Source organism: Mesoplodon bidens (assembly GCF_964165515.1).
Source record: "Mesoplodon bidens genome assembly, chromosome: 1".
Lineage (NCBI taxonomy): Eukaryota > Metazoa > Chordata > Mammalia > Artiodactyla > Ziphiidae > Mesoplodon > Mesoplodon bidens.
In genome coordinates, this window is record NC_138176.1 from 916887 (window position 1) to 941108 (window position 24222).

Genomic DNA, 24222 nt, shown 5'->3' on the forward strand with positions numbered 1-24222 from the left:
CAGCCCGGCGTCTACCCAGGCCTGGCGCCCCAGTGACCTGTGAGGTCTCCCACACCTCCTGCAGCACAATAAGGCCACACCCTCGGGCAGCAGAACGTGGAGAGCACCGGTGCGGCCACTGTGGCCGGTTACAGAATCCCCTCTTTCCCGTAAGCTTCCAGGGGCCGCGCCCGGCTCTGAAATGCCCCTCTGGTCTCAGCCAGCTGTTGGCCCGAGCTCAGCCGTTGGAAGGAGGCTATGAGACCTCGCGGGCGCTGGACTGTCCCTGAAGTCTTACGCTGAAGCCCAGCCCCTTGAGACAGTACTGGAGACGCAGCTCTCAGGAGATGATCCAGGTCAAATGGGGCCGTGAGGGTGGGCCCTGATCCGATGGGACAGGTGTCCTCCTAAGAAGAGGCACCAGGGCTTCTTCTGCCACTTGAGAACACAGCAAGAAGGCAGCCAGCGGCGTCCAGCAGGAAGGGGCCTCTCCAGAGCCGGACCACGCTGGCCCCTGACCCCAGACCTGCGGCCTCCAGAGCTGAGGGCAACAAAGTGCATCGTGGCCGTGGGCTCTCCAGTCATCTGCACGGTTGGTCCGGCTCCAGCCTGGGCCTGAGTTTCCTGTCTGTGCACCAAGATGTCCTCCAGCCCACGAGGCTGCCTCTGTCGGGGGGAACAGGAGGGGTTCAGGCCCCACCATGGCCAGCACTTCTCAATCAAATCGCTGTTTGTCACCCTCTGGATGTCCACGCACCCTTTGATGACAACGGTCTCCAGGGCAGGGCTGTGGGTGGAGACCTCCTGCAGGCGTCAGGCTGAGCTTCCCGTCAGCAGTTCTCTCATTCGTTCTTTAAATAGCATCATAATATTAAATACGCCTTTTCTGCTCAGATGCCACCACAAGCCAGAGAAGGAGAGAAGACCCCTAGCCTCCTGGGGCCACTCAGTTCCCCCACGTACCCGGAAGAGAAAACAAGAGCTGGAAGCTCAGAAAGCCAAGGGAGGCTTTAAGACTTTTGATACCAAAGAACGTCGGAAACATTGCTGAATGTCAGCGGCTTTCGGGAGATGCGGACCATCCCGCGGTCCCCAGCCCGGGTGAGCACGCAGCCGGCAGGGCCGCAGTCCGGCGGAGAAGGACGAGACGTCCTGAATGCTAGCGAAGCCCTGAGAACACCCCAAAGTCAGGCCAGCAAGATGGTGGACGAGCACGGATGGAGCTGCCACGAGGGACATGGAGCTGGTGTGGGAGTGACGAAGCCAGGATACGAGCCATAGAGGGAGGTGCCCGTGCTGCCGTTCACGTGACGCTCCAGGATATCACGTAAGGGGCTCACGGAAGCCTGCATCCCCCAAAACAACAGAGGATGCAAACATACAATAAGAACATACACAATGGGCCTCCCTGGTGGCGCAGTGGTTGAGAGTCCGCCTGCCGATGCAGGGGATACGGGTTCGTGCCCCGGTCTGGGAGGATCCCATATGACGCGGAGCGGCTGGGCCCGTGAGCCATGGCCGCTGGGCCTGCGCGTCCGGAGCCTGTGCTCCGCAACGGGAGAGGCCACAACAGTGAGAGGCCCGCATACCGCAAAAAAAAAGAAAAAAAAAAAAAAAAAAAAAAGAACATACACAATACTGCACACATGTTAACGCACACAAGCGGTCCAGGGATGTGCACGGGGTCCGGGAAAGACAGGCACTGGATCAAGACAGCGGGGGGCAGGGGGGGCGGGCACGACGAGGGTTCAGGACGGAGAGCACGGGGGCACCGACGGCCCCTTGTTTCACTTCTGAACAGAAGGACAAGCATAGAAAACCGTAAACCCGACACTGCCGAGGGGAGGGCGCGTGACTTCCATCGTCGCCTTCCACACCTCGCTAGAGGCCTGACGCCAGGAGCACACGGGAGCCCAGCGCCCAGGCTGAGGAGGAGCTGGGGTGGCGAGGACGCCGCCTGGTGGGCCCGGGACTCCTGCGTCCGAGCTGGGCTCCAGACAGACACGGGACGGAGGGACACCTGAGTGGGGAGGTGGGGGCCACAGGCACCAGAGCCCGCTCTCGGGGCCACCGGCCACGTGGGGCGTCCCGATGACCCACATCCTTAGCACGGAGCCTGTCTTTGCCTGGAGACCGGCGGCTTTTCTTCTGCTGGCTGACCAGCGAGGCGAGTTCTGGGAACGGCCCTAAGAGAAACCCTGAGACGAGGGTCTTTGAGCAGCTGACAGCTGACGGATGACCGCCCGCAGACGACAAAGGGGAGCTGTGTGGCGACCGCATCACACCGCCGCGCCCTGGGAAACTAATTGCTTCGAATTGTTCCGGGCGGCATTATTTTTCTGGCAATCATTTTCTTTGAAAGCCCAAAATGAGCATGAAACAACTCTTTTGACCGGACATAAAAGTTAAATGTCCCAATGTTGATCAAATTAACTTCAGCGCTGTGACAATGGACTGTATTTGTGAAGAGATACTAGGGGACAAAGGGGCGCTTTATGCCGAGATTTCACAGTTGTGATGTAAAAATGTTCCTGAGGACCTGGCCCGGCCGCATTGCATAGGGAGACACAAGAGCCCTGTCACTTGTGGAAAAAAAATCTTACTTCACGGCCGAAAGCTTGGGAGAGTCCAGGAAGGACTGTGTGAGCTGCAGTCTCTGCTGCCGAGTTAATGCCCCAAACATTTCCCAAGAGCGTGACTGTGCGCCTGGAGAGGGACCACCTGTCCCCACAGTGGGTACAAAGGTGCACGCGGCCCGCACAGCCCCCCCAGAGCCCCGAGGAGGGTCTGAGCCACCCCTCCAGGCGGACAGGACCCCAGGCCCCGCGCAGAGGCCCCAACACAGCTACTGCAGTCTCTGAGCCTGACGGCCTTTGCTAATTAGAGGTTTGTCTTCTTTTAACCTTGCAGAGCGAGAGGGTTTTTTTTTAATTTTCTTTTTTTTTTTTTTTTTGGCCCCGACTCGCGGCACGTGGGATCTTAGTTCCTGACCAGGGGTCAAACCCACACCCCCTGCATTGGATGCACAGAGTCTTGTCCACTGGACCGCCAGGCAAGTCCCAGAACAAGAGATTTAAAGCAAAGAATTATTGCACAAAAGCATCAGTTATAATTTACCATAAAAACCCAGACGAACCCACTGGCCGCCCTTCATTAACGCTGGAAATCCTATTTTCCAGTGTCTCCAAGGGGAACCCTTCCCACTAAGCCCGTCGCAGCAAGGGCGTCATGGGCGCGGTGCCCTGCAGGGGACATGCATGGCGGGCGCTGCTCGTAGCGTAAACAATTCTGAAAGTTCACACACTTCAGACGAGAGTTTGATGCTCAGGGTTTTTTGTTTTTTGTTTTTAAATAAGCTTTTTTATTTTGGAATAATCCTGGATTCACAGAAAAACTGCCAACACAGCACCGGGTGCCTCTCGGTTTTAACCTGAGGTCCCCCCACCAGCTCGTGGGGACAGGACCTGGGCTGACGTGCCACCTTTCCCGGGCCTGACACCCTCGCTTGGATGGAAACGCAAGCCTGCGAGGCTTTACAGGGAGATTAAGCCGGGAAGGCGGGCTCCCCTCGGACCCCGCACTGTTTCCCTGCATCCACGCCGGCCGCAGACAATGTTCCCAGAGGTTCCCAACTCCCTGAATGGGAAACTGTTGGTGGCAGCGTCCATTCAAAGGGCCAGCATGGCATTGTCCTCCCAATCGGCAGAGAGAATGCGGTCTGCTGGTGGCTGCCAAAAGGTTAGCATCCCCGATGAAAGGGCGGCCCGTCATTCACCGCCGACAGAGCGGCCCTTTGTGCGGGCGGCCTGGCCCCGCGCGGCGGAGGTCCGGATGCGGCTGGCTGAGCGCCCCACAGAAGCCCTTCATGGGAACGCAGAGCCAGGGAAGGGCCCGAAACCCAGAGGCCGCTTTCCCGGGGGCCGCAGAGCACAGGCGGTCTGGGGCAGTGACACATCCTCGGGCCATCCGTCTGACGAACTGACCACAGCCGCCAAGCCCAGCTCATTCCCCATCCAGCTGGCTCTGGCCTCAGAGAGGGCCCGGGGACCGCAGGGCCCCAGCCGCGCCCCAGCCGAGCAGCCCCGGGAGGCCGGTCTCGCCACTGCGAGATGACCCCTCCCAGGAGGGCTGCTCCCAAGTCTGATGTGACCACGCGCCCCTGGGCTTCCTCCTGAACCAAGGCACCGTGTGCATCAGGCCGGTGCCGCGAGGGCGGACAGCCCGGGGCCTCAGCACAGACTGGGCGACGCTGGCGCCTGGCTGTGGACAGGGTGAGGGCAAGCAGACCCCCGTGTCCCCTACGTGGGGCCCTCGGACGGGGCAAGGGGCCTGATCTTCGGCAGCCCGGAGGCGAACTGGTGGCCACTGTCTCGTCCCGCTGAATGGCGGCACGGGGACAGGCTCCTGGCCTTCCTGCTCCGTCCAGGGCGCGTCTCGGCCGAGCACGCGCACAGAAGGAACAGGCACAACTCGTGGTCCAGGCAGGCTGGCGAGGTCCTGGGGAGATCTGAGGCCCCGCCCCAAGCCCACGCGGACCAAAGGCCCCACTTAGGGCACGGGCGCTGGTGGGAGAGGACTCCAGCTGAGGACTCGGCCGCTGGACGCGCTCCGGCAAATCAGGGCCCAACGCAGCCTGTTAATCGGGTGCGAGGAGCTCCCTTTCTTTCCCAGATGACAGCCCATCAGCGGCGACCCCGTGAGAGGTCACATGAGACCATCGCAGACAGAGGGAGGGCCCCAGAGGGCCCAGGGGGAAGGTCCTGAAAACCAGCTGTGACGGGGGCCAGGGCGGTCAGAGGGGAGTGCTGGGAGCCTGGGCAGGCGACGGGAGGAGCTCGCGCACTGTGACGACCATTGAGGGTGCCTCCCCTCTGGCCAGGGGCCCGCAGACGGGCCAGGAAGCTGGGGCAGAGAGGTGCGGGAGGCGGCGCTCGGCCGGGCAGGGCAGACCTTCCTGGCCAGCCACTGCAAGGGGCCTAGAGCCGGAGCCCGGCGGGTGGGCCAGAGTCTGGGAAGACTCAGCCCGTGGCCAGCGGGACCCTAGGCCAAAGGAGACCTCCGTCTGCCATGGCTCATCTTCCCCCCCAGACGGAAAAGAAAGTGAGGCCACCCTCCATCCAGCGCGTCTGGACGGGACAGCGGGAGCCTTGGGGCAGGGGTCGGGCTTTGTGCATTATCCCTGGGTCGACATTGGCAAGTTTCGTAGTTTTGGGTAAATAGGATAAAGCTAACTAGGAAAATGGCTGAAAGAGCCAGCCGCGCTGCTCCCCGGAGGCAGGCGTGGGGAGGCCCCCCTCGGTACCTACCTGTCGAGCACGTAGCCCAGGGCCTTGTGCCGGATCCCCGAGTACACAGAAGGGCTGGTCTCCCAGGCAACCAGGTTGGAAGCATCGTGGAAAAGATGGATGTTCACCAAGTCAAAGGCACTGCGGGGACAGAGACAGGAAGCTCGGAGGAGGGCTGGGGCTGCCGGGCCACCTGGGTCCTCAGGGCAGGTGCACCCACACTGCCCAGGCGTGTCCTCCCCCGAGGTCTGGTCAGAGAGGACACACAAGACCCAGAGTCCTCACACACTGAAGTCCCCACATGGACGCGGGTACTCGGCCAACGGAAAAGGGAGCTGGTTCTCTGAAGAAAGGGACCTACACAGGATCCCGGAACTTTCCTCAGAATGGGGGGCGGGGGGAGCGGGAGGGAGTCCGGGGAAGGGACGACGGGGAGGGGGGAGGGGACAAGGCCCCTCCCCAGGCCTCAGCTCCCTCCGCGGGCAGCTGGTGCTACAGCCCGAAGCCCCCTGTGCCGCTCAGTGTTCACCATGGGGTCCCTGTGCCATGGGGGTCACTAAGGGATTCATTTCCCTCTCCAGAAGAAGCCCCAGGCTCACAGCCCTTGGAAAATCCTTGGGGAAACCCCGGCAGCCCAGCGTCACCTGGGCTTCTGCACAGACGTGGCGAGGGGGGTTTGGCCTGTCAGCCTCTCGTGCCCAGGGAGCCCTGGGGCATCACTGCAGCCTGTCTGCCGCACAGCAAGGTGGGGGTCACCGGGCCCCAAGATCCAGTGAGACACGTGCGCTGACCTGGCAGCAGTGTCCCGGGCCAGGTAAAGAGCTCGGAGTCTCTCCTGTGGCCTCACGAGGACCCACTGACCCCAGGAGGCCGCCCTGTGCCCCTCCCACGCTGCACCGGGGGGCCCGTGGGACCGAGGGCAAGGGCGGGAGTCGGGGGTCAGGTCAGGAAGGCTGCGGCTGTCTCAGCTCCCTCTCGCGCTCTGGGACCCTGGCCCCAGGGAACGCCCTGACCTGCGCGGCCCCAAGGAGGGGCCCCGTGGAAATAGCGGGGGGCTGCGGTCACTGGCTGACGCTGGCACCTGACGGGAGTGCGGCTCCTGAGGGTGGGCTGCAGCCTTGGCCTGAACAAGCTAGCGGCAGGTCGGGCCTCTCCCCAGGGAGACACCCCAACCCCGGGACCTCACAGTGCAGACTGTGGCCCTCAGTCCCCCGGGCCCGACCCCAGGTGGCTGAGCGCACGTCAGGGAAGCAGGACCCGCTGTTGGGTGCAGCAGCAGGGGGACCGCCATGGGGAGGGGCTGCCAGGGCACCCACGGGGTGGGGGGGCGGGCAGGAGTGAGTGCTGGGACACCAGAGTCATGCACCCGGCAACCACGCTCTGTGTCCCACGGAGTGGCCAGAACAAAAAGGGTCAAAGGGTAGAGGGTCGGGTCAGGTCGGGCAGCCTTTGACGGAAGTGGCCCCCGCACTGCCAAAGGGGGAGCATCCTGGGACGCAGGGGACCACGGTGGACGTACCAGTCCGCAAGGCACCACCTCGTCCGGACGAAGCCTTTCCTCGACCACTTGCACTGAAAAACAAACAGGTCACACTTGTCAGCAGTGATGGGGGAGGACGGCACGCCTGGCTCACAGGCAGTCGGGGCGCCGAGATAAGTGGGACCGCACGGGCTCCGCACTGGCTGCGGGCAGGGAGGGGACCACGAGGCACGACCACCACCATCTCCCAGACTGGAGGAGGCTGCAGGGGCTCAGTCGGCCAGGCCATGGGGAGCCCCAGTGGACAGGAGGACGCCCTTGGCCAAGTTCAGGGGGCCCCGAGCGGCGGCTCCAGCAAGACCTCCTACGCAGCTGGCAGGCCTGGCGGGTGACAGGACGCGTCTGAGCTGGAAGGAAGCTGCGCGGTCTGCGTGGAGAGGCCGCCACTAGCGGGCTCGGGGCCTGTGGCGTCATCGCCGCGAGAGAGCCGTGTGGGACCCCGGGAGGCAGACAGACACAGAAACCCCATCTTTACTTCTGCTCCTCCAACCCCACCTCGAAGAAGAGAACTTCTGCTGGAGAAGCTGGGAGAAGCCTCGCTGAGCCGCCGCCCGCCCTGCTGTCCCGGAGCTGGGGTGGCACCTGCCCCGGCCACCTCGTCCCCTCGTGCTCACGCTGGGTGGGGAGGAGGGCGGGATGCAGCCGGGCTGCCCAGCAGCCGCTCTGTGACGAAGGACGTTCCGTGCTGGGGGCCGCGTGTGACAGTGTCATAATCAACTTTCACTTAAATGGCCCCACAGCACAGGGCAGCTTCACGGCCTGAGCAGTTGTGGGAGTGGGGCTCCGCCTGGCACGCCTTGCAAGTCCACGGGAGGCACTGGGGACCTTCCTGAATCCCTGGATGCAAACTTTAAGGGTGCTGGAGGGAACGTCTGCCTTCTCCGGGACCCTCCGCCCACATCCCAGGGCAGCGTGTCAAGCGTCCCCAGAGCACAGGGGCTGGTCCTTGGGCGGGGGGCATGTGGGGCTGTGCCGTGGCGACAGGCGGGGGCAGAGGGCGGAGACCGTGTAGTCCCGGAGATGGTAGCCGAGTGGGACCCAGAGACCGATGCAGCGAAAAGCACTGCCTCCTGACGGCCGTGTCCAAGGAAGCGGGGGCCCAGGCCAGCCACGAGTTTCTTTACTTCGTGCAGACGGTCTCCACGCGCCTCCCTAACCACTGTCCCGTTTGTTCCTACTCCCCCGACAGCCACCCGTCACGAGGGGCTCCTCTCTCCTCCGCTCCGTTCGTTTGGCGCCCCGTGGGCTCCTGACCCCACCCCCCGCCCAGACTACTCTCGCAAGGTCACCACGGCCTTGAGTTCCGGACGCGTTCTCAACCGGACCGCTGATTCACTGACCCTCTCTAACCATGTCTGGTTCAGAATCCAGCCCGCTGCTCAGTGCAGCGCCTGCGGGACCCAGGAGCCCTCGAGGTCGAGAATCGCACCCAAGGTCACATGGCAAGTGGTCACCCGCTGGGGCAGGCCGCAGGGGAGCCAGGCCGGACGTGGGCCCGGACAAATCCACCCAAAGGTCCGTCGCCTTCTCCCACTGCCGCAGCGGGAGTGGGAGGGGGTTGCCACGCGCACCGGCTGTCGAGGGCGCCCCGCCCCCCCTCGGCCTCTCCGGGAGAACCAGCGACTTGTCTTCCGTCTGGAGCCACGTCCTCCTGCAGAGAGTGGGAAGCGGGCGCCGCCACCCTGGTGCCCTCGTGCACATTCGAAAACCAGGAGCCGCAGCACAGGGCGGCCTGACTCCTGGGCTCAGGGCGAGCCTGTGGAAGCGGGACCAGGGTCTGGGCCGGTTCCCTGGGAGCAGCCGGCAGGGTAGCCTGCGGTCAGCACACATGTAGGGAGGCTGGGGCCTCCAGCACAGGAGCTTCCGGATGCAGATGCTCGTTGCAAACGGAGGCGGGCTGCAAGCGGGCGGGGCTGGGCCTCTCTGCCTCTTCCCAGCCCAGTGCACGCTCCCAGGCTCAGTGGTCATCGGCCGCCTTCTCAAGCCACCAAAGCCTCCAGGCGACGGCAGGCGGGACGGCAGTGGCTGGGGTGGCCCTGGGGTGCCCCCCCCAGTTCTCAGAGAGGCTCTCACATTGGAGTGGGGACCATGTCACGCCTGGGGCGGGGGGCGGGGGGGACTGCCGCATCGTTCACCTGACAATATTAAGTCTCTGCTCAGATGCCCTGTTAATAGGATTCCTTTACCAGCAGATGGATGGCAAATACAGGCGGTTTCATCTACTAAAAGACGGCATAAATCACGGTGAGGAAAGGGAGGCTGCGGGAAGGTTATCACCACCCAGCCTCCCCGTGAAAGGCCCGCTTCAGAGCATTAGTGAAATTAATTCATCTTTCATAAGAGCTTGGAGCAGTCCCTGTGATGTATGGTAACAACCAATTTCTCACTACGGGCAAGAGCAAAAAAATGCCTCGGCCCCGACTGACTACACAGACCTGCTTTTTAAAAATGGTCTCACGGTGTCTGGAGTGCTTCCCCCAGAGGCAGCATGTGGAATTCGTGTCGAGCCAAGAGCGCCCACAAGCCACCAGGGAAAGTTCTGTCGGCTTTATGTGCAGTGGGCTGTAATTATTTGGAATTGCATCATGCCTCCATCATGGTAATTACGTTTAGATTGCCCTTAGTGACGGTAATAAAAGAAAGAGAAATCAGTCTTAAACTAATTCCCTCCCCCAAAACGCGTTCCAAGAAAGCTAAAGGCCTGGCCTGCAGGCCCAGCAGGAGGGGAGCAGCCACAGCGCAGCCTCCTGGGCACCGCGGCCCTGCCCGGCGGCCTGCTGACCTGACACATGCCGGGCAGAGGCTTCTAGTAGCACACGGGAGCCTGTCAACGGTCCTGGAGTTTCTTACACCTGAGAAATTCCACGCGGTTGACATCAGAAGCATTTGTGTTTTTCTCAATAAGATTTTCCTTCTGTTAATTTATCAAGATGAGAGGGAAATGAACAAGCCCTGAAAACTCATATGTCATCAGACCCAGCGGAGCACACACTCAGGCAATTCCGTGGAGCAGAACAGGGCCCCCAGGAAGGCCAGCACCCCAGGGCAGGGGTCACCTTGTCCCAGCAACACGCCGCTCTAGTCGAGACGTTGGGGTCTACCCAGAGACCCCCCAACCTCCTCCCCCCAGAGACGCACTTCCCCCTCTACCTGCGGATGACAGTGAGGCCGCCTGGAGTTGGGTCTGAGGAGGGCTCAGCCACCCCAGCCGGCACCGGCCAGCACCTCGGAGGGCACAGCACATGGGGTGTGCAGGGAGGTGGGGACCTCAGCCACACCTGCCCACCCCCCCACCCACAGGTCAACCTCAGCCCAAGCCTCACAGCCGCCTGGGCCCTGGAGGGAAGAGAAATGCAGGGAGACGCCCAGACACGCCGCGGCTTGGGGAGGGAGTCTGCGCAGGGCAGAGCCTGAGGGCCGGGGGGGCAGGGAGCCCCTCAGAAGGAGGCCGCGGTCAGGGAGGGATGGAGGCCCGAGCCGCAGGGGCGGGGGCAGCGGGCAAGCCGGGAACGCAGAGGCTCCTGCCAGGTGCCGGACACCTTCTCCAGAGGAAGCAGTGGGGCCCCCTCTGCCCACCCAGGAGGACACGGTGACTGTCACAGAAGCCTCCTCTTCGGGAGCATCACAGCTCCTGGATGACAGATGCTGGGAGCCTCCGGTGACCCCAGCTCCGAGGGCACAGGTGAAGTGAGAGGACCCCGAGTTCTGGAGTCATGGGCAAGTGACGAAAGGATGAGGGACAGCTGTGGGCTGAGCGAGTCCCTGGGGCGACGGGGGCCACGCGCTGGGCGTCCACCTCGAGCCAGGTCACCCAGGTACGTCCCAGTCCTTGGCGGGGGGCGCGGCGTGGGAACTCCATCCCCGGCACCAGGCGTCCCCGGGGTGGGCAGTGGCTTGGGGGAGCAGCGCCTCGAGGGAACGGGAGGGCTCGGGAAGAGCAGAGGCCCACCTGCCGTCCCTGCCACCTGCCAGTCACAGGCCACGGGCTCGCCTTGGCACCTGCCGCGGCTCAGGACTTCAGTGGCAGTTAAAGGGGAGAGCTGCAAAGATACTTAACTGCTCAGAGGGCTGCCTCAAATGCTCCCCGCCCAGCCCCACGCAGGCCCGGGCCCAGCACTGCCTGCCAGCCATCCAGCCCCTGCGCGGCCATCCCCAGCGGCCCTGCCTTCTCTGCCAGGTGCGTGGCCCCTGGACATCAGCAGGGGTGTCAGGGGTCCGTCCTGCAGAGCAGCGGCTGAAATGCCAGAGCCTCTTCCTTAGCCCATTAAGGGCTGTCCCCAGCGGGCCTCTGTACGCTGCCTCTCCTGCTCTTAAGGTGCCCGCGTGGGGGAAGAGGCCGAGACCCTGTCTGTGGTGCTGCAGGCCCCGCCCCCCGCCTCCCCGCAGCTTCCACCGTTTTCACCCGGGTCCCTGGTTGCTCTCGGGCCAGGGCCAGTGCCGGCTCCCGTGCTGCCTGCAGGGGAGTGAGGGTGAGTCTGGATCGGGATGGGCCAGGAGACCGGCACTGACGGCCTCTGAAACTGACTTCTCAGCCCTTGCCCTGATCCGGGGAACCTTGGGCCGGCCTCCTGCTGGACACGTCCACTGGCCAATGTCCCGGGAGGACGGCAGGACTCATGGGCTCGGCCGCACTCATGGGAGGCTGAGAAGGGAAGCTTCCGGATCTTTCCAGCCACACCCTCCTCCAACCTTGGACGCAGAGCAGAGGGGAGCAGTGCCGAGGGGCAGGGGCAGCGGCGGGCGGGGCAGGAGGCGGGCCCCTGACACCGCGTCCTTGGCCAGGGACGCGGCCCATCCTTCAAGGCGGCGGCCACCTTTCCTCCACTGCAGGATCGGGTCATAAAGCGAGTTAATAAAGTTGCGGCCTTGCTGAAATCAGTTCCCAGTGCCCCAGGAGGGGCGGCTCCGCAGAGCCACGGCGGGCAATCCTCGGCCAAGCAGACCTGCTCTGTGGGGGCTCGGGGGCCGTGTGGAAACGCAGCTGTGAGGAGGGGCCGCCCGGCTCTCAGTCTCACCCCCGAATGCTTCAGCCACGGGTCACTTCCTACTGCGAGTCAACAGGCCCCGAAAGGGAAGGTGATCCAGTCTGGATCAACACCTGGACTACACGGGTTATGAGACTCCAAAAACGCTGGTCATGATAGCATTCACTAAAAATACCAGAACCCAAAATTATGTGTGCAGCGTAACGGCTACATAAAAATAACAAAACTATACAAAAATGCACTAAAACCCAGAGGAAACACATCCACGCTTTCCGACTGTGTCTGAGCAGAGGGTGAGCCGTAACCCTGCACTTCCCTCTGCTGAAGCGCACAGGGTGGGGACACCCGGCTCTGAGTCTGCGGCTGCGCCTCTCTGGCCACACCCAAGGCTTTGCCCGGGGGAGAGCCGGGGGCTCACTCAGCACCCTGGGGATGGGGAGAGCCCCCCGAGTGCCACTGTCCCAGCACGCCCGAGCTCTCTGGTCGGATTGCATCACTGGCCAGATCGACCTGCTCACACTGAGGTTTACTGGGAGGCCCCTGGCACAGTCCAGGCCCCAGATGAACAGGTTATGGTTTTTCTCCCTCTCTGGGGGAAGGTTCCTTTGCCTAGAAACGATGATGATTGGAAAATTTACCTACCGATGTAACGGTAAACACCACGGATTCTCCCAGCCCTCATCTAAGACCACCCAGATGAACCCACACGGGTTTTAGAACCTCCCAGAAGGACAGAATACTGGAGCACGACGGCAGCTTGGGGATCCCCACGGTGAAGTATGAAGATTTCACGTCCTAAATTCCACCTGAAAGTAAACACACTAGTACGAGTGTGGCCGGCGGGGCCCCGACGTACCTCGGGGAAGTAGTCCTGCGGGAACTTCTCTTTTTCCAGCATGGGCGTGCTCTCCAGCGTGTCTGAGTAGATCTCCTTACCAGTGACCTTTTTATACTTCTTGGCTAGGAAAGAGCAGAAGAAGAACCCGGGGGTAACTTCAGCTCTTCTCCCCCTCCCCCCAGCTCAGGGCCACGTGGGGTCCCGCGTCCCACCCGGGCAGTGCTGTGGAGGCGAGGGAGGCCCCAGGAGGCAGACCCGACGAGGGCCACGATCCCAGGCGGGGCAGCTGCTCCCGGGGACGCCCTGGCTCATGCATTCCCATCCCTGGACCTAGAATCTGACACTGGGCTTCATTACCCGCTCCGAGCTCCCAGCCCGCAGATTTACAGGGGCTAATTGGCATCCTCTGAGCAAACTGCGACTGTATTTAAAAGGGCTGTGGAGTTACCGTCCACTCACACTTAAGATGAATTTATTTAATAGCATCGATTCCCTCCTTGCATCCAGCCAGCATCACTCATAACCAGGGAAGGGGAGTCCTTACGCGAGACAGGGGCAAGGAAAGATGGCCAGGCACTCTGGGCCAGCGGTCCCTGGCCACCCGCCCCGTCCAGCGTCCCGCAGGCTCTCCCTGCATCTGGCTGACGCCCCGCACACAGGGCCTGGCCTGGTCCTTTTACACCCAGACCTGGGATCGTTCCTTTTCAGAGACCACCGTGGGGTTTAATGCACAAATGTGTCTATTCCTCAAACTCTTGTCTGGTGGGTGGGAAGGCTGTCAGCCTCCCCACGAGATGCCAGCAGAGAGCCCAGGCAGCGGGGGGGCCTGCCGAGACCACCACGGGGAGACCCCAGCCCAGGCGGTCACCAGACTGCCCCCACCGGCTGCCGGAGCATCACCTGTCCCCTGCTCCCGGGCCAGGACACTGGGGTGAGGGTCCTGGGGTGTGTGGAGATCCCTGGTGTTTGGGACGAAGGATGAGCCGTCCCGTCAGAGTGTCTGTGGAGGCCCTGCTCCGCGTCCCACGGGCAGCCCCGCCTGCAGGCTCTGGGCCGCCTGCCCCCACGGGCCCACTGACACACAGACAGCACGTGACGTGGACCCCTCCCCCAGGACAGAGCTGCGCTGTACCCACTGCTCCTCTGACCTGGCTCCCAAACCACGGAGACGAGCCTCAGATGACAGGTGCAGCTGGCCCTGAGGCTACCCTCCCACCCCCGGGTTTGCCCATCGGGGGAAACGCAGGCGAACCCACGAGCCAGGAGGCTGGTGCCTGGGAAGGTGGGCACAGGCCGGTGTAAACAAACAAGGCACGAAGCCCCGGCCACTCATAACACCCACCGCGGTGGGAAGTGACGCAGAATGTGTTAATCACAGGAGGCGCTTACTGTGACCACCCAGCCATCCCCGTGGAAGGACAGCGTTTACCAAACATCACCGCACACAGCCGGCATCAGGTGGCAGGGGGCCGGGGGGGAGTGCTGTCTGCGAGGCACACCTGCCGTCACTGGCACGTCGCGTCCAGTTCCCCTGCGCTAGGTGGACAGGCCACCCCGGCCCCGGAGTGGGGCAGCTGACCACTCCTGCTGACGGCAGGCCTGTCCCGCACAGACCGCCCGGGGCGCCAGGCTCTCAGGCGGCTGCAGCCTGCGGTGTGGTGTAGACCCACCCGCCTCGCCCCTCCCTCCACCCCGCCCGGGCCTCCAGCTCCCCTCCTGGGCCCTCCCTGCACCCGTGGGCGCCAGGACGTCCACTGAGTGCCGTGCGGCCCGGCCAGAAGCTGAGGACGCGGACATGGGATGCAGACACGACCCAGAGAGTGGGCCTGGGCATGAGGCGGAGAGATGGACGTGGATTAGGACACGGGACGTGGATACTCCCCGAGTGTGGCCGCGCAGAGGCCAGAGCCGGGTCTTGCTGACGAGCCTGAGGCAGTGGGAAGGAGGAGGGAGGCCGCTCGGACCGGGGAGCACGGCGGCCGAGTGCGGAGGACGGGAGGGTGTCACCTGGGGGGCGGTCAGGGGAGCCCCGGAGCAGGGCGGAGCTGAGCCTGACGGAGGAGCGAGGGGTGGCCCTGGGCCCCCGCGAGGCCTCTGAGGAGGGTGAGGGCCGGGCGGAGGTCCAGCCCCTGGCAGCGGCCGGCCTCCTCCGGGTCCTAGGGACGCCCCTCCTCCCGACATCCGGGTTCGTCCCTGGGAGGCGCTGAGCTGCTGCTGGGGCCATTCGGGCCCACCGACCGGGCGCCCTGCAGGGGGTTATTTATCCCTCCTTCCTACGCCCCTTTGCTAACCGCCACGGCCCGAGTATCGCCTGGACCTGAGAATAAAGAAAGTTCTTTCTAAAGGTCTGCTCAGGATGGGGATCCTCGTAGCAAAGGCTGAATCACCAAAAACAGCCCACTGGGGGCATCGGTTCATGAGCTGCAAAGGGGTGGACGCCCCCTCAAACGGACATCCTCAGGACGGATGGATGCCCATAGGACAGACACAGCAGCCCTCGGTGAGCCAGGCGGGCACAGGTGCAGGACCGGCTCTGAGGCACGGGCAGCCACCTGCAGGCTCCTGGAACTGAGGACAGGGCGGGGGCTGCACAGCAGGCGGTTCTGCTGAGATGAAACCCCAGTTCCCTTGAGGAAAGAGAGGGAGACTGGGGAGGGGTAGGGGGAGGAGGCCTCTTTCTTAAAAATGAGACTGTATTGGGGCTTCCCTGGAGGTGCAGTGGTTGAGAGTCCGCCTGCCGAGGCGGGGGACACGGGTTCGTGCCCCGGTCCGGGAAGATCCCACATGCCGCGGAGCGGCTGGGCCCGTGAGCCATGGCCGCTGAGCCTGCGCGTCCGGAGCCTGTGCTCCACAACGGGAGAGGCCACAACAGTGAGAGGCCCGCGTACCACACACACACAAAAAAAGAGCCTGTATTTGTAGAGCAGTCTGGGGATTACAAAAACTGAGCTGCAAGTGGAGAGTTCCCATCCGCCCCGCCAACAGCTTCCCAACATCTCGTGTTGCTGGGCTCGTACGCGCTAGGGGTCCTGACGAACGCATGACGCCATGTACCCACCGCTGCAGTGGCACGCAGAGCCCTTCCACGGCCCTACCCCCGTGCTCCACCTGTCCATCCCTCCCTCCCCCAGCGCCTGTCAACCAGCCATGCTTCTACTGTCTCCATCGTCTCCTCAGTCGTTGGCCACATACTGCAGGCGGCCTCCTCCCGTGGGCTGCTTTCCGTCAGGAACACACATTTTAGGTTCCTCCTAAAAGGTTCCTCCATGAGTTTTTGTATCGTGATAGCTCACTTTGTTTTACTGCTGAATAATATTCCATTGTCTCTGTACCACAGCTTGTTTATTTGTTCATCTATGAAGGACATATTCTGGTTACTTCCAGGTTTTGCTAATTACGAATAAAGTTGCTGTCAACACTGCTGTAAAGGTTTTTGTGCAGACATTAGTTTTCAACTCATTTGAGTAAATGCCAAGGGATGTGTAAGAGTATGTCTAGCTTTACAAGAAATTGCCAACCTGTCTTGCAAAGAGGCTGGACCGTTCTGCACTCCCACCAGCAGTGAGTGAGAGCTCCTGTTGTTCCACGTCCTTGCTAGCACGGCGGTGTCAAGTTTTCAGATTTTAGCCATTCTCATAGGTGTGTAGTGGTTTTAATTGTTGTTTTAATTTGCATTTCCCTGGTGACATATGATGTTGAATATCTTTTCATCATATGTTTATTTGCTATTTGTATATCTTCCTGGGTGAGATGTCTGTTCAAATCTTTAGCTCACTTTTAAATTGGGTTGCTTTCTTATTGTTGAGTCTTAAGAGCTCTTTGTATATGTTGGATAACAGTCCTTTATCAGATGTGTCATTTGCAAACATTTTCTCCCATCTCTGGCTTGTCTTCTCATTCTCTTAACAGTGTCTTTTGCAGAATGTAAGTTTTTCACTTTAGTAAAGTCCAACTTAAAATTATTTCTTTCATGGATCATGCTTTTGGTGTTGCATCTAAAAAGTCATCACTGAACCCAAGGTTCGCCTACATTTTCTACTATGTTATCGTCTAGGAGTTTTACAGTTTCACATTTTACATTTAGGTCTATGATCCATTTTAAGTTTTTGTGAGGGTGTAAGGTCTGTGACTAGATTCCTTTTTGTGTGCGTGCATGTCCAGCAGGTTCTGGCACCACTTGTTGAGAAGAGTCTCTTTGCTCTGTTTTGTTTCCTTTGCTCGTGTGTCAAAGATCAGTTGACTGTATTTGTGTGGGTCCATTCCTGGGCTCTCTCTTCTGTGCCATTGATCTATCCGTCTCTTCTTTTACCAACACCACACTGTCTTGATTACTGTAACTTTATAGAAAGTCTTGACGTTGAGTAGTGTCAGTCCTCCGACTTTGTTCTTCTTCTTCAATATTGTGTTGGCTCTCCTGGGTCTTTTCCCTCACCATATAAACTTTAGAATCAGTTTGTCAATATTCACAAAATAACTTGTTGGGATTTTGAATGAGCTTGTGTTGAATCTATGGATCAAGTTGGGAAAACTTGACCATACTGAGTCTTCCTATCCATAAACATGAACTATCTCTCCACTTCTTTGGGTCTTTTTTGATTCCTTCAATCAGATTCTGTAGTTTTCCTCATGTAGATATTATATATATTTTGTCAGATTTATTCCTAAGTACTTCTTTTTGTGCGTGTGCTAAGGTAAATAATATTGTGTTTTAAATTTCAAATTCTACCTGTTCAATGCTGGTATCGAGGAAAGCCACTGACGTATGCTTATTAACCTCATACCCTGCAACCTTGCTTACTGGTACCAGTTTTTGTTGCTACTGTTGTTGGTGGTGGTTCCTTGGGATTTTCTATGTAAACATGTCACCTAAGAACTAAGACAGCCCCTTCCCATCAATAAGCCTTTAGTTTTCATTTTTTTTGTCTTATTAGCCAAGATTTCCAGTATGATGTTGAAGAGAAATGGTGAGAGTGGGCATCCCTGCCTTGTTACTGACCTTAGGGTAAAAGTATCTAGTTTCTCACCATTAATTTTGAAGTTAGTGTAGAATCTCTGTTTATTGAATTGAGGAAGATCTCCTCTATTCCTAGTTTGCTGAGAGTTTTTATTATAAATGGGTGTTGGATTTCATCAAATGCTTTTTCTATATCTATTGATATAATCATGTGATTTTCTTCTTTAGCCTATTGATGTGATGATGGATTACATTAATTGATTTTTTGGATGTTGAATCGGGCTTGCATACCTGGGATAAATCTGAATCGGACATAGTGTATAATTTTTCTTATACATTGTTAGTTTTGAGTTGCTAATATTATATTGAGGAATTTGCATTTTCTGTTCATGAGAGATACTGGCCTATAGTTTTCCTTTTTTGTAATACCTTTATCTAGTTTTGTTATTAGGGTAATGCTGGCCTCATAGAATGAATTAGGAAGTTTTCCTTCTGCCTTTATTTTCTGGGAGAGATTGTAGAGAATTGGTATAATTTCTTCCTTAAATGTTTGGTGGAATTCACCAGGGAAACCATCTGGGCCTGATGCTTTTAGAAGGTTATTAATTATTGACTGAATTCCTTTTAATAGACAACGGCCCATGCATATTATCTAGTCCTCCTTGAATGAGTTTTGGTGGATCCTATCTCTCAAAGAAGTGGGCCATCTAAGTCATCAAATCTATATGCATAGACTTGTTCACAATATACCTTGATCATCCTTTTAATGTCCACAGGATCAGTACTGATGACCCCTTTCTCATTTCTAATACTAGTAATTTGTGTCTTCTTTTTTTCTTGGCTAGCCTGGCTAAAGGTTTACCAAGTTTATTGATCTTTTCAAAGAACTAGCTTTTGGTTTCATTAGTTTTCTCTGAGTGTCTGTTTTCAATTTCATTGATGTATGCTCCAATTTTATTATTTCTTTTCTTCTGCTTATTTTGGATTTAATTTGCTCTTCTTCTTGTTCTCTCGGGTTGCACAGCAAGGCTAGAGGAGGCTGCAATCGTCTACCTCCCTCCCCCATTGGTTAGGCCCTGATCAGACCCCAGTGGGCTGGGCTCAGGGTTTCCCTGAGGGCAGGCCTTTAAGAAGAACAGAGTTGTCTGGGCATATTTCACAATAGCTACTTTCCCCTCCCCTGCCAGAAATGTCTGGGGATTTTTCTTTGATATTCAGTGTGAGAACCTGGTTAGCTTCCAGGAGGTAAAGCCCATGACAGGGTAGGCCCTGAGCCTGGGTGCGCTTCCCCCGCCAGCTGCCCACGCTCGGCCTCTCTTAGTGTCCTGGCCGTGCGGTGCTCTCTGCTCAGTGGGCTCTGACTCTCTGGGCCCGTCTGTCTGTCTCCCCTGTTTCGGGGGCAGCAGTGTGCCCTGTGACCTTGCTCCTCTGAGGGACCTAAGAAGAATCATCTCTTTTCAGCGTGTTTGGATCGTCTCTCATGAGGATTGAGTGACAGCTTCCAAGCTCATCACATGCTGGACCAGAAACTGGAGTCCCTTTCATCCCTTTTCATCTCAAGTTTCTAAGTAGGAACACATTTTGTTAAAATTCAGGCTGTTTCTTTTCAAAAGTTGATTCAAACTTCACAAACCTGGATTGCTTTTGCTGTAGTTCAATTCCAGGCAGAAGTGCGAGCCTGCCCGAGACCCCGGCCTCGCCCGCGCTAGGGATCGGTAGGCAGCAACGCCTGCCACGCCACGCCCCGGGGTGTTTTCAGACTCGACACAGCCTCCTGCCAGGTTCGCCTGGTCAGGGCACGGCCGCTGCCCGTTTTGTCATGGGTCTTGTCACTGACAGCATGGAGGTTTTGCTAGAGTCAGATAAATGTACATGGAAGGTACAGCTGTGAATAAACTGTGGGCCAGCCAGGTACTGTAGGACGAGTTTGATTTAGTGATAAAACATGTCTGCACAAGGTTACTTGGAAGAAGGAAAAGTTCAACAGACGTGGCACCTGTGGAGTTTGAGGTGCAGGTTTATTAGAAGCGCAGCCTGTTCTGTTCCAGATTCGTCTAGAGCCGCTGTGTCTGCACAGCCCCTCTGCTCACAGCTCCGTGGCCCGAGGACAGGACAGGACACTCGACGTCCAGCGTCTGGTAGGGTCGTGGGAAGAGTGGCCCCAGCCCCGCTCCCGCCAGGTCTGCTGGGCCGCTCTGAGCTCCTCGGCAGGAAAGGCAGATGCTGCGTCTCAAGCGCAGAGGAAGCTCAGGCTACGGGGCCGGCGAACAGTCACCTCCTGGCTGGGACCCTGTTCTCAACGCGGATGGAATCACTGCTTCCCAGCTTGGTGAGTGAGATCCGTCTCCCGAGTGAGTGGTGAAAATGAATCTGAACAAACCGACATAATCAGCCGCTCCCGCAGTTATCTCACCTCGGGAGGCATCTCAGATTAATGTGATCTGGCTCAACAGCCCAAGTGGAGCTCAGACGGATTTACATGTAACATGAAGAGACAACCCTGCGTGGAAGATAAATGCACACGCATCCCGCAGACTGAATGGAGCAGGGACGGCAGCTCCTCAGATCAGGGGACAGACTCACACACCCTCGTGTCATGAGCATCTTGGGTGACTCTTCTCGGTACAGACACACAGTGTTTACCCATTAGACACGGGGCTACATGTTCTGCTCGGCCACAAACATATGCTCTCGCCCATTTTTTTCTGAAATATGCTATCCTCCAGTTGTGTTTTTCATTTTTTTTACTTTCTCACTTTCGGCAAGAACACAGACACAAAACACTTCCCTCTGCTCTTAACTGTATTATAGGAAAGCTAGAGTCACCCGCCAGAGCCGTGAGGGGTGGCAGAGGTGCGGTAACGGGCTGGGAGCCGCGGGCGGGGCGGGACGGGGAGCGGGAAGCCGCCCAGCACAGGCCGGCCACCTCGGCCTCAGAGAAGCCAGAAAGCAGGTGTCCTCATGATTCCCTGCTTAGTGACTGCGCAAACCCCTCGATCAAACCCAGACCATGCGGTGCTCTGGCAGGAACACTGGGTGGGAGGGACCAGGAGAAGCCAGACTAGCGGGCAGGGGGTCGGGGCTCCACCAAGATGGAGGATCCCAGAAGACAGCAGGGCACACGTGGAGTCTTACCTTTAAAGTCAAACTGGGAGATGTTTTTTAAGGATTCGTGAAGAAAGTAAAAGCTTCCTAGTGCCTGTAGAGCAAACAGAGAAATGGAGTGAGGCCAGCCCGGGAGCGTTTCTGAAGCAGTCCTGAGCGGTGACTAAGAAGCTCTGTGGGTGAGAAAAGGAGTTCAGCTCACTGCAGCCCAATCAGCCCCCAAACTCAACAGGCAGCCGCAGACACTTCCCGACCCAGGACGCCAGGAGCGCCGGCCGCTAGCCCAGCCCGAGTGGGCATCTCCCCTGTGGACGCACCCGCCCCCCCCACCGCCTCCCGTCCGCTGCGGGGTCCAGCGGTCCAGCGGGCGAGGGTCGGGGCAGAGGGGGTGGCTCCTGAGTGCAGGACACGGCTCCGCTCCGGGCAGCACAGCCTCGCCGTGGCTCCCCCTGCCCCTCGGCAGGCCCGCCGCCCGCCGCCCGGTCCAGTCCCCTGCAGTCACCTGCTCGTCCTTCAGGACTGAGCTGCAACCTCAGAGCCTCCGGAGCCACCGGCCCTGCCCATCCACGGTCAACAGCACGAGCAGCCACGGGGCGCCCGCCGGGTGCCGGGAGCTGTCCTGGGCCATCAGTCAGCCCTGCTCGCCCCCCTCAGGAAAAGGCCAAAGTGCAGGGACTGGGCTGGGGCGGGGATGGGGCATCTGGCGCCCAAAGTCACTTGTTTACCTGGGATTCAGACTTAACTGGGTGTGTGTGTGCGTGTGTAGTTACACATCTTTTTCGTGTGTAGCCATGTGTGTGACGGGGACTCAGGCATGTGGTCAGTGCCGACAGGCTCCCCACAGCGCAGGCACAAAATAAACGGAGCGCACGTGCTGCTTGCCTGACTCACCCATCAGGTCTCTGCCCCGAATCCTCTCTGAGAGGAGCTGGGCACCACGGCGCACACACGCGAGGACCAGCCTCCGCTCTCTGTTCTGACCGTGGACGGTCAAGGCCCCTCCAAGAAGAGGGGCGTGGGCAGCACTGGACCCTGGAACGCGGCAGGACACGCCCACGAGCGAACGGATATCCTCCCGTTTGCTTGGGTAAAGAAAGCACTCAGAAAAAGCGTAAGTAAAGAACGCAATTGCAAAGATTTGAACTATTGCCTCATTGGCTGTGATAAAGCTAACGTAATATTAAGAAGTTTACAATAAATAAATGGAAAATAAATTGCCAATGCAGGTACAGAGCTGTAACTCATAGAGTCAGAAAATCCATAATTAGCTCTAACGAATATTTCAAGTCAAAGTTCAACTCAACTTTTTCAACGTCTGACCGACTCCATCGATACAGTTCAGGGCCCATTTGTCACAGGCTGTGAGGACAGGTGGCGGGAAGCAGCCTGCCGACGGGACGCCGGCTCGCGGGTCCTCTGACCCCGCACCTGTCAGCAGTGTGTTCGTCACGTCTCAGCGTATTGACTCCTTGCCTGTTTTGCTAGAAACAATTAAAATACTTTTTACATATTTATAAACCTGACTGACTGTCAAGGGTGCTTATTAATTCTCCATTAGCGAAATGCAGTCCAGCCGCTCCTGTGTCCCCGGAGCAGCAGACACAGGGCGGGCGCCCTGACCTCTGGCAGCGAGATGGCCTCAGGGGCGGCCTCGCCCCGCGGCTACGGGGACCCAAGGCCACAGTTCTCGCGACAGGGCTCTGAAGGGGTGCTGGGTGCGGACCAGATCCGGCCCGTGTGGCTCCTGGTCCCACCTGCCCGGCTCCACTGGATCCTCGAGGGTCTGCAGTGCTGCGAAGCCAGTCCCCTGCCTGTAGCAGGTCGGCTAACGGCTGACGGGACCACAGGCCACACCTGGGCGCTCGTTTGCCTGCGGGAGGTGAGCTCTGAAAGCCGCAGGCCGCTCTGCAGGTACACAGAGCCAGGGCAAGGGACGGGGCCGCAGGCAGACGGCCCCCATGCTGGACAGGAAGCCACGCATCCACAGACGTCGGCGAAGCGTGGATTTGCGGAGGGCACCACGGACGGAGCCGCCACCCACCTGCCGCGGGCCGGGGACTCACCGGCAAAAGCTACTCCTTGGAAACACCCCTCCACCTTTTATATGCAAACAGATCAGACATTCATTAACCGATCATTTCTGCGCCAACGTTAGAGGCCCAGGTACAGGTTAGCCCTCGGCCCCCGCGTCCAGTTGGCTTTCAGACAGTTCCGAACCCTCAAGTCAAATCGACTGAGCAGGAAGGGGCACAGGAGCGAAATTTTCTTCTCCAGATACAATGAAAGAGGAAACCATACAAGTGCTTCTCGCGCACGACCCCAAGGCGCTAACAGTGCCTCTGAGGGCACCGTGGGAACAGGAAGGCTGGGTCTCAGCTCCCAGGGCGCCTGCAGAAGGGAGCTTCCCTCCTCCAAGTCTCAGGGAACACCCACCGCCGTCCCCCAGGTCGGGGGCTCTCCGAGAAGCCAGCTGCTGCATTCTAGGACAGGAGAGGGCGTGCCAGGGGGTCACACACAGCCTAGGGCCAGGGAATCTGCCCATCAGGAAGGCCAACTGCCTTTAAATGCAACACAGCTCCTCCCGGAAGGCACTACATTGCATTGTTTCTACGGATAAAGCATTTTCAACATGTCATTTTTTTAAAAAATAAAATAAATGCATCTGAGAAGAGGATAAGAACTTCCTAAGACACAGCTGATAACTAATCCTCCAGTCTGCAGCAAACCACAGAACGTGAGCTGCTCTACGTTAGAATCAATGGGCGTGAATGACTCACGGCTGGAAAGGCCCCTTGGTTTGGAGATTATGATGAACCCCTGACATGTCACCTGCTCCATCCCGGGGAGCAGACAGCGCCCCGTGGACACAGGGCCCCCAAATGAGGTACGGCCCTGCATGTGCACACGCGCTGTGGTGTCAGGGAAGCAGCTGTGCTCAGCTCAGCACTGACTTTCCATCAGGATCAGATGCAAACATCTCCACCCTCGGAGAACAAAGTTCAGGACACGAGAGGCTGTGATGTGCACCCAGGCTGGCTGTGGATCCCTCGTAACACGGGGGACCCGCAAGCTCTGAGCACACAGCCATGGGGAGACGGATAGCTCCACGGCCTCACAGCTAGTTTACACCCAAGGGAAGCCGTGCATAAACACACACACAGAGCTCTCTCTCAGAAGCCGGGGCTCTCAGGACACACGCATGGGAAGGCAGGCGGCACTGCCAGAAACACCAACAGACCCAGCAACCAAACGCCTAACAACGTGAAGACAGATACTCGTGATCCAGTCCTACAGTGGAGCACGACACAGCAAGGAGAACAAGCAAGTCACACCAAAAACCACAGAGGGGCTTCGCAATGTTGAGAAAGAGGATAGTTCCTGAAACTTCACAGGGCGTGGTGCCAGGATAACAGAAACACAATCAAAAGAGTGCGTTTAAACAGAACGAAGGAATAAAGCGATCGGCACAAAACTCAGCATGGGGGTTACGGGGGGAGCAGGGCGATAAGCAGGCGCACACGGGTGTCACTGCTCTA

The 24222-nt window shown here is 58.7% G+C and overlaps 1 protein-coding gene across 4 annotated transcripts in view; it reads right to left on the bottom strand.

Moving 5' to 3' along the window:
* Positions 1 to 24222, bottom strand: part of INPP5A (inositol polyphosphate-5-phosphatase A) — a 180801-nt gene that overhangs the window by 40492 nt on the left and 116087 nt on the right. For all 4 annotated transcript variants that reach the window (XM_081251364.1, XM_081251363.1, XM_081251365.1 and 1 more), the window contains exons 5-8: positions 20717 to 20780; positions 12646 to 12749; positions 6784 to 6836; positions 5286 to 5405 (exon numbers count right to left, since the gene is read on the bottom strand). In XM_081251364.1, the coding sequence (XP_081107490.1) occupies positions 5286 to 5405; positions 6784 to 6836; positions 12646 to 12749; positions 20717 to 20780 (341 nt within the window). The remainder of the gene's footprint in view (positions 1 to 5285; positions 5406 to 6783; positions 6837 to 12645; positions 12750 to 20716; positions 20781 to 24222) is intronic.